An 18,890-nucleotide genomic window follows, 5' to 3' on the forward strand; every position below is an offset into this window, starting at 1 on the left:
CTTCAACTTTCCAACGTTCGTCAAAAAGCCTCAAACCAACCTACGAATCTCCAAATCAATATTCGGACATACGCCTAAGTCCAAAATCACTGTACGAAGCTATCGGAACCATCAAAACTCAATTCCGGAGTCGTCTACATAAAAGTAAAACTCCGGTCAACTCTTCCAACTTAAGCTTCCAACCTTGGGACTAAGTGTCCCAATTCACTACGAAACATCCCGGAACCAAACCAAGCCTCCCCTTCCAAGTCACGTAACCACAAATGAACATAGAAGAAGCAATAAATAGGGAAACGGAACTACAATACACAAAACGACCGACCGGCTCGTTACAACCTCTTATCTTATGCAATTTTTTAAATAAGAATTGAAATGAAATGTCAACCCTACCAAATTTCCAAATAAAAATTCCGCAAGTGTAGTAAAATTCCAGAATTTGACAGTTATAAATTCTTCGTTTATTAAAAAGAAACTCGAAATTAGCTCCAATGGCATATATAACTACTAAAAAACTCCGTGACTGTATTTCATAGTAAGCATAAAAATTCAAGACACTTCACAAAAGTTTTTTAGACGAGTTCCAATTTTGAAAGAAGCAAAGAACAAATTCTTATACAAATTCTAGCCAAGGTTGTCTTTTCTGCTCATCAAAATCATCACCATAATAAAATCGGAAAAAGAAGGAAAAAAGTCATCACCATAGCCAACATATCCAATATAAAAGGACGAGAAAAGAATACTACTCCACTCTAACACAACGGCAATTTAAAAAAAAAAAATCTCAACGCAACACACCTGAGTCACACATTTTTCTGAACTCCAACATATTATATACATAGCATTTCTGCTCTCCATTTTCACAAAACTCCTCTTCTCAAGTCCAAAGAGAGAGAAAAATGGTGGTAGAGAGAGATATCGACGATCTTCCAAAGAATGAGGCGAACTACACCGCTTTGACGCCGTTATGGTTCTTGGAGAGGGCGGCGATGGTGTATCCCAACCGAAAATCGTTAGTTCACGGCTCCGTTGAATACACGTGGCTTCAGACTTATCGCCGTTGCCGTCAACTGGCTTCTGCTCTTACCAAATGCTCCGTCACTTTTGGAAGCACGGTATCTCCGCTTCTTTACTTCATTTTACTCCTCCATTATTCTTTTCTCTGTTTTCCTTCACATTATAGGAAGAGAGTTGTGGTAAGTTCATCAGTTTAGAATTGATTTAACCAAGTATAAAGGATTTCTTTTTATAATCAAGAAATCCCGGAGGACCAGTGGGAACAATAGACTATGTATAAAGGATTTTTATGGGCAACACTAGCTTTATTTTGTAAGAATCGGGCTTCTGTTTTTTTTCCCCTCTTTCTTATTAGAGTAATTTCCATTTTCTCCTTTGCTTCTTTATGTTGTTAGTTTGTTTCATGTCTTGTGTGTTGCAGCAGCGGATTTCCTTTTTTTTTTAATTAAGCTTAATTGCTGTCATGGAAGTAAAGGCAATATGATGATTTTTGTGAAATGTATGAGATTACTCTAGTTTGATAAGTAATTTGTTTTGACGTTGTCTTGTTTGGTTTATTCGACTAAACCAAATAACTTTTCCTCTACACTGATCTAATCCAATATGATCCCTGCAAATCTATTTTCTATTCTTGGTCAAATCAGTATAACGGATGAGATACTCGTAGTTAATCATATAAGAATCTGTTCCAACATCTACTAGAGACTACATTCGTATGAGGATCTTTGCACCCTGCCACTGTTATAGAGATTCCATCGGGGGTTTTGCTGGCATTGATTTACATCAGTCCTCACCATTCTGATCTACATAGCATATTTGATAGTGTTTCTCAAGACTCAATGCAGTATGGATAAGGGTGATTCTTGGACACTAGTCCATGTAAAATAGACTAATGCAAATGCATAGTATCCAATATCTAGGAGAAATTGCCTTGGACATGAGTTGGTGTGTTGGAGTTCCATCCGTTGCTAAGTGAGAATTTGGCACTTCAACTTGAATGGTTTGGTGCAAACTGTCTTACATCTTCATTCCATACTCCCGCATTTACTCTTTAGGGATCACAAACTGACCATACGCGTTAGCTGAATTTTCTGGGTATACGAGGGAAAGAAGAGGAATACTTATTTGGCCTATTGGAGATTTTATGTAAACAATGTAACAGAGTCTACAGACTTAGCTCGCACTGTCCCGTGTGGAGAAAATGAGTGGGTGGAGTCAGATTGGTCTTTAGATTGGAAATTACAGAAAGATCTTTGATTTGTTGATAAAGCTCATATATCTGGCAGATTCATCACATGGTTTTGTGCCTTGCCTTTCTGTAGGTTCATTCTCTGGATGGAGTTGACCGTTCCCCATTTTTTTTTTCTTGTTCTGGGGTTATCAGGAGTCCAAATAAATATTAATGTTAATATCTATGTGTTCTTACTTTAAACTTCTTAACCCCCATTTTTAGGAATTTTAGGGAACTTAGAAAGGGTGAATAAGAGTAGAGTTGCTAAAGTGAGTAAACTACATTATTCAAAAATCAGCGCTAATGAAGTTCTGTACTTTACAAATGTTTCAGGCATCGTCCTGGTTACAATTGAAGGGAGCCCGTAACTTCCTAAAATTCTTCCAGATTATTCACTAAAAGTCTAAATAAGCTAAACCTATTGTCTTCGAAGAAGAGTACATTTGATTGAAAATGTAATATTTTGGATACAAATGATCAGGTTTTGAATAGCCTCTCCTCAGGGTTAAAGAAACTACTCCCTCCATTCCAGTTTATGTACCCTATCTTCTTTTTTAATCCGTTTCTAAAGAATTGCCCCTTAGTAGATTTGGAAACAATTTAACTTGAATGTCCCATTTTACTCTTAATAACAAGCTTTTATCGCTACTCAATGTTATGACATGCTTAAGACATAAGTTTCAAAAGTCTTATAGTTCTTTCTTTCTTAAACTCTGTGCCCGGTCAAGCATGTTCACATTAATTTAAACGCAGGGAGTATTATATTTTTAAATGTTGCATCACCTATCGCATGTTTCTCCATATCAATTGAATGGACAGACAGGAACTTTCTATAGTTCTTTATGGATGTACAGTTTTATCCTCGTGACAAAATGCATTTTCTGGTATCCAGTGGGAGCCTTTTAAGTCCTTTCCTTTTTGGCGTCATGGCAGGTTGCAGTGATTGCACCAAATGTTCCTGCTATGTATGAAGCTCATTTTGGAATTCCAATGGCTGGAGCTGTTTTAAATGCTGTCAATGTTCGTTTAAATGCAGACACAATTGCTTTTCTTTTGGATCACTGCACAGCTGCAGTTGTCATGGTGGACCAAGAATTCTTTTCCTTGGCTGAGGAAGCTTTAAAATTTTCAGAAAATAAGAGCAAAGGAAAATCAAATCGACCACTTCTTATTGTTATTGCTGATAAAAACTGTGATCCAGCCCCAGTCCAGTATGCGTTAGAGAAAGGGGCAATTGAATATGAGCAATTCCTGGAAACTGGTGATCCGGAGTTTCCTTGGAAGCCACCGCAAGATGAGTGGCAAAGTATTGCTCTAGGTTATACTTCTGGAACGACAGCTAGTCCTAAAGGAGTGGTGCTTCATCATCGTGGAGCTTATCTTATGGCTATGAGTAATGCTGTTGTTTGGAGTATGAAAGAGGGAGCTGTGTACCTTTGGACTCTACCTATGTTTCACTGCAACGGTTGGTGTTTCACATGGACACTTGCTGCAATTTGTGGGACTAACATATGTCTTAGACAGGTAATCGCTTGGCTCTTTTCTTGCACATGGAGGTTCATATGTCCTATTTATGGTACTTAGTTCTGAGTACTGTGCAACCTTGTTAATGCACATGCAAATAATGTAGGATAAATGTAGTTGATAACAAGATACCAGGCTTTGGCATGAGAGTGTACAATAGAAATACGAATGAACAGATGAAAGTCATGTTTGTTTATTTTTTACCACATTGCCCCGCCACTTTAGTTGACAAGTCTGTTTTAGAGTAGATGCGTATCTGGTGATTTCCTTTTTGTATGACCTGAATGTATATGACAGAAGTATTTAGCCTTATCCATCAAAAAAGGGTCGAAACGTGGGGGGATAGCATTTGCTGCCTGCTATGTTCTCCAAGAGCTCTGCCCACTCTCCTAATTCTATTTTTTTTTTTTTTTAGAAAGACGCTCCTAATTCTTGTTCTGGGGGTCATAAAAAGATATGAACTGCCAACTCTTACCATTGAATTTTTAATAAAATGAAAACTGCTTATTTCACTAATAAAAAAGCACAATCCTTCCCCTTCTGCTATCTACCTTTACTCATTTCTTCTCCCACATACATGATAAAATGTTCAAATAATGGGTGATTATAAACGGAGATGTAGATAGAATCCTCTTGAAAAATATGGAGGAGTTAGTTACTTCACACCCCCCCCCCCCTTCCAGTTTCCAAGCTGAAATTCAACAAAAAATCAGTATTTAGTCATCTGATCATACAAGACATGCGAGTCACCAACAAGAAGCAATGGCATCTTATTGTTCAAACTATCAGGGTAAGAAACAATTATACAGTATTTCATCCTAAAGTAGGTTAATCGACTAGAAGAATCTTAAAAAGAAAATATCAATATTTTTACTATCTTAGGATGTTCATTAAAAAAAGTAGTAACACGTAGCTTACTTCCTAGTTAACACCCCAAAGGATTTTGCATGAGTTCTAGAGTGCGGATAAGTTTGAATACGCTATGAGAAAAGGGGCACTTGTTACCATTCTCAAAAAAAAAAAAAAAAAAAGAAAGAGAGGAGAAAAGGAGTACTTGGCTCTTAGGAATTAGGTCAATTTCTAGATGGAGATAAAAAGAAAAACATAACGTCTTTGAGGCTGGTTGAACGCATAGTTTTCTTCCCTTGCTTATGCTGGTTCATGACAAGTTTGCCTTTAATTTCTGTCCTGGGTCCATATGCAGGTAACAGCAAAGGCTGTTTATTCAGCTATAACCCACCTTGGTGTGACCCATTTCTCTGCTGCACCTGTGGTGCTCAACACCATGGTTAATGCCCCAAAAGAAGAGACTATCCTTCCCCTGCCTCGTCTAGTACATGTAAGCACAGCTGGTGCTTCTCCTCCTCCTTCAGTTCTCGCTGCAATGACTCAACGTGGCTTCCGTGTCTTACACACTTATGGCCTCTCCGAAACCTATGGCCCCTCCACTATATGCACATGGAAGCCAGAATGGGATTTACTTCCCACAGATGTCCAAGCACGTCTCAATGCGCGTCAAGGTGTCAGATATGTAAGCTTGGAGAAACTAGATGTAATTAACCCAAAGGACATGACACCTGTTCCAGCCGATGGAAAAACGATGGGAGAAATCGTCTTCAAGGGTAATGTTGTGATGAAAGGCTACCTGAAGAACCCTAAAGCCAATGAAGCTGCTTTTGCAGGAGGGTGGTATCATTCTGGTGATCTTGCTGTAAAACATCCAGATGGGTATATAGAAATAAAAGACAGATCAAAAGACATAATTATTTCTGGTGGTGAAAATATTAGTAGTGTTGAGGTCGAGAATATCTTATATCAACACCCAGCAATACTTGAGGTCTCTGTTGTTGCAAGGCCTGATGAGCAATGGGGGGAGTCACCTTGTGCATTTGTGACATTAAAGCCTAATGTAAAGGAAACGGATCAACAACAGTTGGCAGAGGATATTATGAACTTCAGTCGATCGAAGATGCCAAGGTACTGGGTTCCAAAGTCTGTGGTTTTTGGACCATTGCCAAAGACAGCTACAGGGAAAATACAGAAGCACTTGTTAAGGGCAAAGGCAAAGGAGATGGGACCGGTGAGAAAGAGTAGATTGTAGATGTAACACGATTGACTTGCTGTCAAATTTGTCTTTGTATGTATAAATTATCTGCTGTTTAGTGATCGGTCTATGCATCTCTTTGTGTATCTTCACTCTCATTGCAGATAAATAAGGTTTACGAGTCGGTTTTGTCAGATAATCATGGGACGGCACTGTGAAACTTTTTCTTACCATGAACTATAGATGTGTATTGCATTTTCAAGCTGTTTGGTAAATTGTATCTTGATATTCTGGTGAAATGCCAGATCTTTTCATGAAGTAGTAATTCACTATGTTTTCGGTAAATGATTGTTATGAAACAGCATCTCAGATTGTCATCTTACCACTTGATAATTTCTTTATTATTAAGACACTGGAAATTGATGGAGTTGTATGTTTCTTAATGTCTATATGTTTCATAGAAGAAAGTCATTTACAAGGTAATTGCATGCAACAGTTTATAGTTAAATATATGTGGTTATCTTAAGAAAAGCTAAGTAACCTTTTACCAGATACTTTTTTAGTTAGTGTATTTAAGTTATGTTTACCCGTAAAACGGTACAGTTGAATTTATACGTGATTTCTAGACAAGTAAATTAATTTGATCCTGAAATAATGAAATAATTAAAGAAATGCATAATACTTAGCCTTGAAATGAAGATAAAATCACGAAAAACAATGATTCAGGGACAGGGCTTCCGGGCACAACAGTGATGAAACCAAGGAACAAAAAAGTAAAATTGTATAAAGTTTTTTATTGATTATAGCAAAAGTTTGCCAAAAAAATTATGTTCACTACAATAATAAGAGAGCTCACTATTTATAGTTGCACCTAAGGAACAAGGTCCTAGGATCATGTCTTTCTTTAATGTCAATTATGAGGGCCATTGAAGAAGGTGTAACGGTGAGCGTAAATGGAAAATTCTCTCTAACGGACAGCGCACTAAATGTTGTGGAATATTCTCCATTAAATACTACCGGACGGAGGGTATTTATTGCATATTTATGAACATTATCCTTTCCGGTGACAAACGGGACAATCGCCTTCGGTTTTAGCTATCCCCGCCTTAGGTTCCACGTGTCCCTCTTTTGGACAGCCACGTAGCATAGCATACTTTACCCTATACAAATAGTCCCCCTGCTTTCCGGTGACATAACTTTGTGTCACCAGGAAGTTGGTAGAAACACTCTTTTTGGCGGGAATTACTATGATTCCTTCTAAAAAACTTCTAACGGTTGATTAGACACACGTCTCTCCATATTTAATGTCCCGAACACGCGTCATCCCACAATTCAGCATAACTTTTCCCGATTATCGAGGTAATCATGGCCACGAATTTAGCCGCCTAAACCTTTACTTATACGCATCAACCTCTTTTCTTTCCTTGTTAAAGATCTTGTCCTCGTCATTATTAACTCTCCTTCTATTTTCTACCTCAGCTGCTCAGTGGGTTCCCCCTAGGGTTGAGGGCCTGAACCAATGGGTTTAGAAGATTTTGGACATTACCGCGCCTGAACCCGCTCGTGGAAAGAAATGTCCCTGAAATACGGGTGGAAGGACAAAAATCATGGTAAGTTTAACTTGTTATGTCCTTACCTTTTCTTATGAGAAAATTATCTGAATCCTTCCTTCTGTTGAATTTAGGTCTACCCCAAGGCTCAGTTGTTGTCCCCGATGAGGACATTTTGGCTGATCCTGCTGATACGACGAGGCTGCTGCAAAAAGCTTTTTCACAAACAGGCGTCTCCGGGCCTGTCTTTGGTACAAGTGCTTCTTCTCGGAGTCCCCGGCCGGAGAACAAGCAACCAAAAAGAAGGAATTTCTCTGCAGCCGGAGGGAAAAATAAGAGGGCAAAGAAAGATTCCCCCGAGCAGTCTCCGGAAGTCGTGGTAAGGAGCACTCCGCCCGGGCCGGCCATTGATACCGTGATGATTGACGATGATAGAGAAGCTAGCGAGGAAGAAGCTTCTCTACATAGAAGACGACGACCTTCCTCAACTCAACGGACCTCTCAATCCATTGAGTTAGTTACACCGGCCGAGGACGATGTCTCGACGCTCTGGGAGGAGTATGAAATGGTGGAAAATGCCAACTCCCGCTTCCGTGTCCTAGTCGTTGCGCCCGGTATTTTGGGGCTGAGTACCGGGTCCCTTCCATCTTCAGCTGACGAGCAACCAACAACCAGCATTGCGTTTGTCGCATCTGCTTCTTACCCTTCAACTCCATCAGCTTCACCTCCATCATCACCAACACCATCAACTGCTACATCATCTCTACCGGCCACATCTACCCGAGAAGAGGGTGTCCTTCTCCTCCGGTCCCCAGTTCATGGGAATTTGGGGAAAAACTATGCTCCCCCCTCAGAAGATCCGCAAAGGAGGAGGAGCGTTACTCTCTCAGTTTCCACCGGATGTTAATTGCTATTCCGACCGGTGGAACTTGCTAACTATCTGAAGCCTTTGGCTTCAGAAAAAGATTGGGAAAAGATACAGGCTCTCTCTCTCGAGTGCTTGTTGAACAATGCCATGCACATCGCCGCAGTGATACTTTCTTTACTTCCTTCATTATTTCTTTTGCTTTTTCCTGAAAATATCCTAGGTTTGCCTTTCTTGCTCTGTAGGCCAACTTTCTTGCTTCCGAGGGCCTCCAAAGGTTGATTCGGGAAAAGGAAGAACTTACCTCCGCACGGGATTAACTTTTGGCCGAGCAGGAGCAAACTGCCGCTCGCCTCTCAAAATTGGAAGCAAAAGCTGCTGAGGTTGTTGTATTGGAGACTCGTTTGTAGCGAAGCGAGCAAGAAGTGGTAGCCCTTAGCCAAGAGATTTTCCCGCTGAGGGTTAAATTTGACGAAGCCAGGGCCAAAAGGGCTGAAGTCCATATCACTGTTCTTGCTGCAACCGACCGCGAGGCTGCTTCCGCTGAAAGATTGACCAACTTAGAGGCAGCCTTGAACTCCAAAACTGACGAGCTTACTGTTGCGGGGGTGAAACATGCCCAGCTAGAGGAGAAGTATAAGAAAACTATCGAGCATAATAGGCTCTTTACCTCATCTATCCGTGACCTTGATGTTAGCCTCAGATCCGGTAGATCCGCCCGGGAAAACCTTTCTCCCGATGTAACCCAACTCAAAGAAGAACTTAAGCACCGAGAGGCTTACCTCGTTGTTGAGAAAACTTACGTTATGTACAACATTTAGAGAAAAACCTTGGAAGAGGCCAAAGCTGGTATCATTGACTTTGATGCCGAAATTGCAAAGGCCCGTGAGCTTGAGTTAGCTGCTAAAAGTGGTCTCCAGGTAGAGCCTGATTCTTCTGGTTCTTCCGGTTCCGATTTTGAAACTTCGAGAACTGAAGAGGAAACGAAAGGTGAAGATGTTGTAGGTCAAACTGATGAGGGCCAAAATATTGAGCCATCGGCGGATCTACCCACTTCCCCTGGGGGCGTGGACACTTCTCTTCCTCCGGGTTCCGGAGATGCAACAATTTAGCTATTCTTTTCTTTTTCCAACTTTTGTATCTGTGCCATTTTGGCACGTTATTGTAAATAAAAGCATCCTTTTTCTCAAGTATTGTTTGAGTCTTTCTTTCGTTTGAACATTTATGCAAGTTTTAATCTTTGCATTCTCTTCGTTTTGCTTAAGAGTTTTGCGCAAGTTTTACTATTTGCGTCTTATTATGTGAAGCCTTGGGTGTATTTTTCCTCGAAAGCATTTTGATTCCGGGCATAAGTTCTACCAAAATCAACCCCTTAACACGAGGGTTTTCATAAGATAGGGCCCTCTTATGTTTACGGTGCTCTTGAAGAGGACGTCTCATGTTCATTACAGCACTAGCACTTGAAGTACTTGTTTAACTTCCAAATTATAAAATCAATTCATCGATTAGACAAGAAATAAGATGGAAAATAAAAGGACTTTACTTTATTCCTTTCGTTTTCAAAAAGTACATAACCATTCATTATGTTAAAGAGATTGCCATTTCTTGTGGCTAATTTATACAACTTGTTTCTACGGGGCTGTCCGCGTAGTCCCTATGACACAATTATGTTCCCGGTTTTTGTGCTCCGGTTGACGTGGCAATCATTGTTGCTGCATTCCCATATCATCCCTCCCCCCAATGTTCAAATGTGAAGAATGCGAATTGGAACATTGGGAATCATGTACCTTCGAGGATCCCACTAATGAATTACTAGACAACCTTTCGCTCGGTAACAAACTTCGCTTCCCATTAGGATTTTATGCTATCGAGCAAATGACTATCTAACAATCCTTTAGTGGTTTGCACTTGTGAACGGTTGGGTAACCTTCCAGTGGGAATTTTGCTATAGAGCCAAAGATTATCTAACCGCCCCGGAGTGGTTCTTGACTTGCGTGCCTTGCTATTAAAGGTCTTATTGCTGCCGTTGAAACTTTCTCGTAGTATGATTTTCGTTTCTTCCTTGTCAAAAACCTTGCCAGAAAAACCCAATTGGAACAAAAACTGGACGAAGGAAAAAAGAGTGCAGCGCATACTTTCAGTACAAACGATGTTTGTCAGCAATAATATCTCTTGAGGTGTGCCACATTCCAATTGCTTGGCAACTTTTCTCCATTCTGATTCTCTAACTCTTACGAACCTTTCCTGGTGATAGCTGAAACCCGGTAGGGCCCTTCCTAAGTTGGGCTTAACTTCCTTGCGTTGAGTTCCCGAGTGTTTTGAGTTACTTTCCCTAAAACCAAATCTCCCATTTTAAAGTAACAAAGGTTGGCCCTTCGATTGTAATATCTTTCAATTCTTTTCTTTTGCACTGTCATCCTTATATGTGCCAAGTCCCTGCACTCATCGAGTAACTCCAAGATGACTAACATCGCTTCATTGTTCGCTTCTTCGCTTGCCTGGAAATACCTAAAGGCAGACTCCCTTACTTCCACTGGAATTAAGGCTTCTGCTCCGTACACAAGGGAAAACGGAGTTTCCCCCGTGCTCGATTTGGCCGTTGTTCAGTATGCCCATAAAACTCCGGGTAGTTCCTCAGGCCATTTACCTTTAGCCGCTTCCAACCTTTTCTTGAGGTTTGAGATAATCACTTTGTTCGTTGACTCCGCTTGACCATTTGCACTCGAATGATAGGGTGAAGATATGATCCTCTTTACTTTCAAATCTTGAAGGAACTTTGTGATCTTTGCACCGATAAATTGTGGCCCATTGTCGCATGCTATCTCTTTTCGTATTCCAAACCTGCAGATTATGTTTTCCCACAAGAAATCCACCACTTCGCGTTTGCCGATCTTCAGATAAGGACCTTCTTCCACCCACTTAGAAAAATAATCAGTTAAAATCAAAAGAAATGTTACCTTACCGGGAACTAGTGGCAGCGGTCCGACGATGTCCATCCCCCACTTCATGAATGGCTACGGAGATATGACCGAATGTAGTGGTTCCACAGGTTGATGTACTAGTAATGTGTAGCATTGACACTTACCACATTTTTGTACGAAAGCTTTGGCATCTTATTCCATGCGGGGCCAATAATATCCTACCCTTACCAGTTTTAACACTATGGAATATGTGCCCGAATGGTTTCCGCATATCCCTTCGTGGACCTCCTGCATAACATAATTTGCTTTGGATGACCCAAACATTGGGCCAGCGGTCCTTGGAAAGATTTTCTGTATAATTGTCCTCCTTTAAAGCTATATTGTGTTGCTTTGACACGCAACGCCCGAGATGCCTTGGAATCTTCGGGAAATTTCCCGTGCTCAAGATAATCGATGATCTCATTCCTCTAGTCCCAGACTAAATTAGTAGTATTTACCTCATAATAGCTATCTGCATCCAGGACCGAGTGTATCAATTATACCACCGTCCTGGACTCAGATCCCTTCATTTACGTCGACGAGCCGAGGTTAGCCAGTGCATCCGCTTCTGTATTTTCTTCAGGATGTGATTAATTGACCACTCCCGAAATCGAGCCAGCAGAGCCTATTCCTTCACCACATATTGCTACATGCGCTCTTCTATGGTTTCAAAGACCCCGTAAACCTGATTTACCACCATCTGTGAGTTGATTTCTATGACCTCGGAATCTAGTCCCCAACCAGTTCAAGTCGGGCAATCAAAGCCTCATACTCTGCTTCATTGTTAGTCAAAGGGACCGTTCTGATAGCTTGCCTTAGGGTTTCTCCCGAAGGCGTGGTTAATACTATGCCAAACCCGGACCCTTTTACGTTGGAGGCTCCGTCCGTAAATAAGGTCCAAACTCCCGATGTCGATTCTGACACCATGACTGCCTCTTTGGTTGCTAGAGGCAACAATCCGACTGAAATCGGCCACAAAGTCAGCCAAGAATTGTGACTTAATTGCAGTCCTTGGTTTATATTCTATGTCGAATTCACTCATTTCGACGGACAATTTGGCCAACCTACCCAAGGGTTTGGGTTTGTGGAGGATGTTCCGCAGGGGAAATGTGATCACTACAGCTATCAGGTGACATTGGAAGTAGGGCCTCAGCTTCCATGTGACGACTATGAGAGCTAAGGCCAGCTTCTCCAAGTGCAGATAGCGAGTTTCCGCTCTCGTTAAAATTTTACTAACATAAAAAATTTGAGATTGCGTGCCTTCATCCTCACGGACCAAAACTGCACTTACCGCTACCTCCGAGACTGCGAGGTATACCAGCGGTGTTTCGCCTTCCTTTCATTTCAAAAGTAATGGAGGGCTTGACAAGTACCTTTTCAAATCTCTCAAAGCCTGCTGACATTCCGGGGTCCATCAAAGTTGTTTTTCTTTTTGAGCAATGCGAAGAAATGGTGGCAATTCTCTAATGACCGAGAAATGAATCTGCTCAAAGCGGGCAATCTCCCCATGAGTTTTTGGACTTGCTTCACGCTTGGCAGCTGGTCTGGGATGTGTTCGATGGCCTTGATATTATCGGGGTTTACCTCAATCACCCTTTGTTATACCAGAAATCCTAGGAACTTATCAGAGCTGACCCCGAATGCGCACTTCTCTGGGTTAAGCTTCATGTTATGCTTCCTTAGGATGTGAAAAGTTTCTTGCAGATGCTTAAGGTGATCACCTGCATTCAAAGACTTAACGAGCATATCATCTATGTAAAATTACATAGTTTTCCCTATTTGTTTTTCAAACATCTTGTTTACGAGCCGTTGATAAGTGGCTTCGGCGTTCTTCAACCTGAGGGGCGTCACATTATAGCAATATGTGCCGAAATTCGTTATAAACAAAGTCTTTTCCTGATCCTCCGGGTTCATCTTAATTTGGTTGTACCCGGAATAAGCATCGAGGGAACTCATTAACTCGTGCCCGACCGTCGTATCAATCATTTGATCGATGTTTGGCAGTGGGAATGGGTATTTTGGGCACGCCTTATTCAAGTCCTTATAATCTACACATATGCGAAATTTATTGTTCTTCTTAGGAACTACTACTACATTAGCTAGCCAGTCTGGATACTTTACCTCTCAGATCGAACCGATATCGAGTAAGCGAGTTACCTTTTCTTTGACGAATTTATTCTTGGCCTCCGCAATAGGGCATTTCTTTTGTCTTACTAGAGGGATGTTGGGGTCCAAACTTAGCTTGTGTATGGCCACCTCTGTGGGGATACTTTTCATGTCCGCATGCGACTAAGAAAAATAATCGGCATTAAATTTAAGAAATTAAATAAAGCCGGATCTGTGCTCGGGGTGCAGTCCTGTCCCCAAGTGGAATTTCCTTTATAAGAACTAGTCAAACAATGCAACTCGTTCGAGCTCTTCCGTCGTGGATTTTGTTGCATCTGTCTCTTCTGGTACCTGGAAATACCTTGGCACCTGATAAGATTCTGATGCCTCTACCCCCGGGCTAACTTCATTCAATTCGGGAGTGGGTGTCGGTTCCTGTAGTTTCTATGCCGCGTGTTCCTTCATCTTTGCTACTGGAGATCGAAATCATATACATCTCCTTTACCGCCGGTTGGTCGCCCCTTATCTGTTTAATTCCTTCGGGCATTGGAAATTTGAGCAATTGATGATACGGTGACGGTACAGCTCTCACCTCGCGCAACCATGGTCTTCCCAGAATAATATTATATCCCATGTCACCATCTACCACTTCAAAAAGAGTCGTTTTCATCAGCCCTTCAGCATTTGTGGGCAACAAAATCTCTCATCGGGTTGTCACGGTCGCGAAGGTTGAATCTGGCGAGAAGTTTTGTCGCCGGAATGATGCTTCCAGTGAGTTTAGCTTGCTCCAATACTCTCCATTGTATGATATTGGCTGAACTTCCTAGATCCACTAGAACACATTTGATTTTAAAGTCTAGAACATTTACAAAAATTACCAATGCGTCGTTGTGCGGTAGCAACAATCCGTTTGCGTTCTTTTTCCGTGAAAGTAATATCGTCTCAGCAACTTCACGGAGTCTCTTGCTATGGGTTATCGATACTTTCATATTTTTTGCTACCGAGAAGGTGTCCCCGTTAATTTTATTCCCCCCGAATATCATGTTGATCGTCTGGCACGGAGGATCTTCTCCTGCACTTTTCTGGACCCAGCATGAACCTTAATAAAAGAATCTGCGAGCATCTCAAAGGAATCTATGGAATAGTCGGGTAACAGTGAATACCACATCAAGGATCCTCTCGTGAGAGTCTCTCTAAATTTCTTCAGCAAAATAGATTCAATCTCGTAAGGAGCTAAATCATTCCCCTTCACCGCCGTTGTATAGGTGGTAATATGCTTCTGAGGGTCTGTTGTTCCATCATAATTTTGCACGCCGAGCATTTTAAACCGCTTCGGGATTAATTCTGGTGCCACGCTTGGTTTGTATGGAAACTGAGTATACTTCATTGATTCCGGACCTTTCAGCACCGGTGGTCCGCCCGAGATTTGGTCCATGCGGGCGTTCACTTCCCTCATAAACCGTAAGAGTTCATTCTTGAAGGGATCATTTTTGTTACTGGGTCCGGATCCACTCCCCCCAGCCCCATCGGATCCAACCTCTCCCCTTGGGGTGTTGTTGTCGACCCTCTGAGTTGTTTGATTCGCGGGAGCGCCGGGAGGAACTGGACCTCATCTATTCACATTATTTGAAGCCTCCGACAGTGCCTGCTTCAACTCTGTCATAACCTTATCCTGCCGTGTGAGGTGGCCTACAATGATCCGTTGTTGTTCTTGTAGGACCCTTACCGCATCAACAACATGCTCCTGTTCAGCATCATCAGGAGTTGCTTCCCGAACATGTCGTGGATATCGCCTGTCGTAGACCAGCGTGTCATCGTCTCCCTCATTTCGGGTGTCACTGATGGAATCCTCGAGATGAAGCTGGTCTTCTTGAACCTTAGGATTGTGTGTGTTGTTAACACCATTATCTGTGATTTCTTATGATTTTTTGCTAAGACAAATAATCAGAACACGTTAGTAAAAAATGCAAGGATCAACTTAATTACACAACTGTCTAGGTGGGCGCCAAACTTTTTACACGTAAAATGGTACATTTGAATTTATACGTGGTTTCTAGACAAGTGGATTAATTTGATCCTGAAATAATAAAATAATTAAAGAAATACACAATACTTAGCATTGAAATGAAGATACAATTACGAAAAATAATTATTGGGGGACAGGGCTTTCGGGCACAACAGTGATGAAACCAAGGAACAAGAAAGTAAAATTGTATGAAGCTTTTTATTGATTATAACGTAAGTTTGCTAGAAAAATCGTGTTCATTATAATGATAACAGAGCTCACTATTTATAGTTGCACCTAGGGAACAAGGTCCTAGGATCATGCCCTTCTTTAATGTCAATTATGAGGGCCATTGAAGAAGGTGTAACGGTGAGCGCAAATGACAAATTCTCTGTAACGGGCAGCGCACTAAATACTGTGAATATTCTCCATTAAATGCTATCGGGCGGATGGTATTTATTGCATCTTTATGAGCGTTATCTTTTCCTGTGATAGACAGGACAACCGCTTTCGGTTTTAGCTATCCCCTACCTTAAGTTTCACGTGTCCCTCTTTTGGACGGCCACGTAGCATAACATATTTTATCCTATACAAGTTTACTCCATAAATAACTACTAACTACTGCTCCTATCGGGATTTGAGGTATACTCATTTAGTTTGTCATTTTGCTATAAGAAGTGCAAATATGAGGACGGGCTCTGTATAAACTAGACTACGTCAAATACTACTGTATAGAAGTACTAAACCATTTCATGAAGTGTTTCATGACTTGAAACCATGTTTGGTTTGAACAGAAGAATACAATAAAGAGAGATGATGACACTCAACCTTTCATAAGTGGATATACACAAGGTAGAGGCTCTGCTCCCTTGTCCACTGAATATCGCTCTAGTGATGGTCAATAGTAGCTTAGATTCTTGATATGTGTTCATAAAAATTTTAAAGGCTAGGATTATTTTTGTTTTGTGGTAAGAAATTAATAAGAAATTCTTGACGGAGTTTCTAGATATATGTCATTTTGCCAACAATTTTTTAAAGTAAGATTTTTATAAAACGATATGACACTTAATGTGCAACGTAACGTAGAAACACATGGTGATATTCCTACTCCTTTGTATCACAAGTACGGATACACATTTATAAATAATATCATATATTAACTCAAAATATATTTCTAGAAAAAATCCCTCAAGAAAACTAAGAACTAATTAACTTGCCTCTAGCCTTCACTTTACATTGACCAAAACGTTCCAATGATGTCTAACAATCCACAATCTACATAATATAAATCATTCACGTCACGACCAACTCGAGAATCAATGGTCCAGGTCACTTGATTTTATCAAACATCTAAGATTCACTAATGACACTAACATTCATAAGTGGTGATTATTTGATCTATCAACCACCCTCGTGTTAAAAAATGAGTTATTAATATTCTTCGGTTATTTTCAAACTTCATTAATGTCACGACCCAACTCTCACCGGAGCCGTGACGGCGCCTAATAGTACTTGCTAGGAAAGCCAACAGTCACACAATAACAACGAATTTGAATAAATATGATTTAATAAACTCAACAGCAGGAATATTCTATGGTAAAACCATCCCAATTATCTTGTGTCAATAAGTACATGAGCAATACTGAATATCAAAACACAAAGACAAATCCTCAATACAACTATCTGAACAATAGAACAGTAACAAAGGAAATAAATGAAAGAGAACTTCAAGGTCTGCAGACGTAATGGCAGCTACTTCATAGTCTTTCAAGTACTGGTACCAACACAACCCTAGCTATCACCACGTCCGGAAGTACCTAGATCTACACATGAAGTGCAGAGTGTAGTATGAGTACAATCGGCCTCATGTACTCAATAAGTAACAAACATAACCTTGGGCTGAAAGTGGTGACGAGCTAAGATGAAACACTCAGAGACCACTATCAATAATAACACATGGTATAATGCTGACAATAACAGTAAATAGCTCAAAGGAATTATCATATTCAGCTAGTTCACATTACATGAATTTAGACATGGTTCCGAGTATAACATTTACAGTCCAACACGAATAAGAACAATTTCATTTACTAGCTAGCATGAGGAAAATAAATATGCATGTCAAGTTCATGATTTCACAGTGATATCCTCAAGAACTCTCACTCTCAACACACTCAAAGTGCCTGACTCTAATGCCCACTTCATTACACACACACAATCACTTAGCACTATACGAGTTCCTGACATCAATGCCAAAGAACGTGTATATATCACTGTGCCTTCGCGTACTGCTGGCATGTCAGACTCCGGAGGGGCGGATCCTGCCCAAGCGGTAATCAAAAGCTAATATGGCCTGTTACGGCGTTGATCCAATTAACAATAAAGCTAACATAGCTTGTTTCGACGTACAACCTGATCCAAATAATACTCTCAACAAAGCTCTAAGGCCCACCTCAATCATCAACCTCTCAAGTCTCAAGGGCTCACAATCTCATATCACTCAGCCCAAATAGTATCACATATGAAAAACAACAACAACATGATGTAACAATGAATAAAGTACAAAGACTGAGATATGATTTGCAAATGAAGAATCATGACTAGGTATATAACTACAGTTAAGACATATAACTCAAAACAACAGAAATAATCCCATTATGTCTTAACAAATTAATCATATACATGATTTTTAACATGAACCATAGCTCAGATAATCAAACAAGTAGGTAAAACACGGATATAATAAGGCGTGATAGCAAAACAAGTCCGGTAATAGTCTAAAGTCCACTCAAATCATGAATACCACGGTGAACGAACACACACCCGTCACCTAGAATGTGCGTCACCCCAATACATCACATAATAAATCGCAAATCCAAGTTTAGATATGTTACTTACCTCAATGCGCACAAATTAATACTCCAAAAATCTCTTGCCAAGACAATCGGCCTCAGAGCGACTCAAATCTAGCAAAAAAACCTTAATATCATGAATAAGAGCCATAAGAACCAATTTCACACAATAAAGCTAAGGTCTTTAATCAAAATCGGAATGTCGACCTAAAAGGGCTCGCACCCCGGAACCCGACAAAACTGATAAATCTCGAACACTCATTCAATTACGAGTCCAACCATACTAATTTCATCCAATTCCATCCACAAATCGACCCTCAAATCATCAAATCTCACTCTCCAATAACATAGTCTAAAATTCCAAAATTTCACCTTAAATTCACATAAACTAGGTATAATAATCAATGGGTAATCATTATCTATCATTACAAGTGATTAAACTCTACTTACCTCTTCAATTAGGATGAAAAGAAATCCAAAAATCGCCTTAGACCGAGCTCCAAAATAAAAAAACTAACCAAACCCTTCGAATATAAACTCTGCCAGTGATTACGCACCTGCGGTCACTTAACCGCATATGTGCTCCCACTTCTGTGGAACAGTGGCCGCATCTGCGACTCCCTCGAAGTGCCGACCTTCCACTTTTGCAGACATTCCTTTGCATCTGCGAGTCCGCTTCTGCGGACTCCTTCAGCACCTACGATTTCCCAGGCCTCCTTTCAAATTCGCTTCTGCGCCC

At 40.7% G+C, this 18,890-nt stretch overlaps 1 protein-coding gene across 1 annotated transcript; it reads left to right on the forward strand.

Annotated features, from left to right (window-relative positions):
- Positions 1-745: 745 nt before the first annotated feature.
- On the forward strand, positions 746-6,158 carry LOC104111985 (acetate--CoA ligase CCL3-like). The gene is made up of 3 exons (XM_009621809.4): positions 746-1,112; positions 3,179-3,769; positions 4,974-6,158. Exons 1-3 carry the CDS (start codon positions 897-899, stop codon positions 5,868-5,870), a joined length of 1,704 nt encoding a protein of 567 aa, XP_009620104.1. The 5' UTR covers positions 746-896; the 3' UTR covers positions 5,871-6,158.
- The last annotated feature ends 12,732 nt before the right edge of the window (positions 6,159-18,890 follow it).

The sequence above is a fragment of the Nicotiana tomentosiformis genome, chromosome 9 (assembly GCF_000390325.3).
Source record: "Nicotiana tomentosiformis chromosome 9, ASM39032v3, whole genome shotgun sequence".
Taxonomy (NCBI): domain Eukaryota; kingdom Viridiplantae; phylum Streptophyta; class Magnoliopsida; order Solanales; family Solanaceae; genus Nicotiana; species Nicotiana tomentosiformis.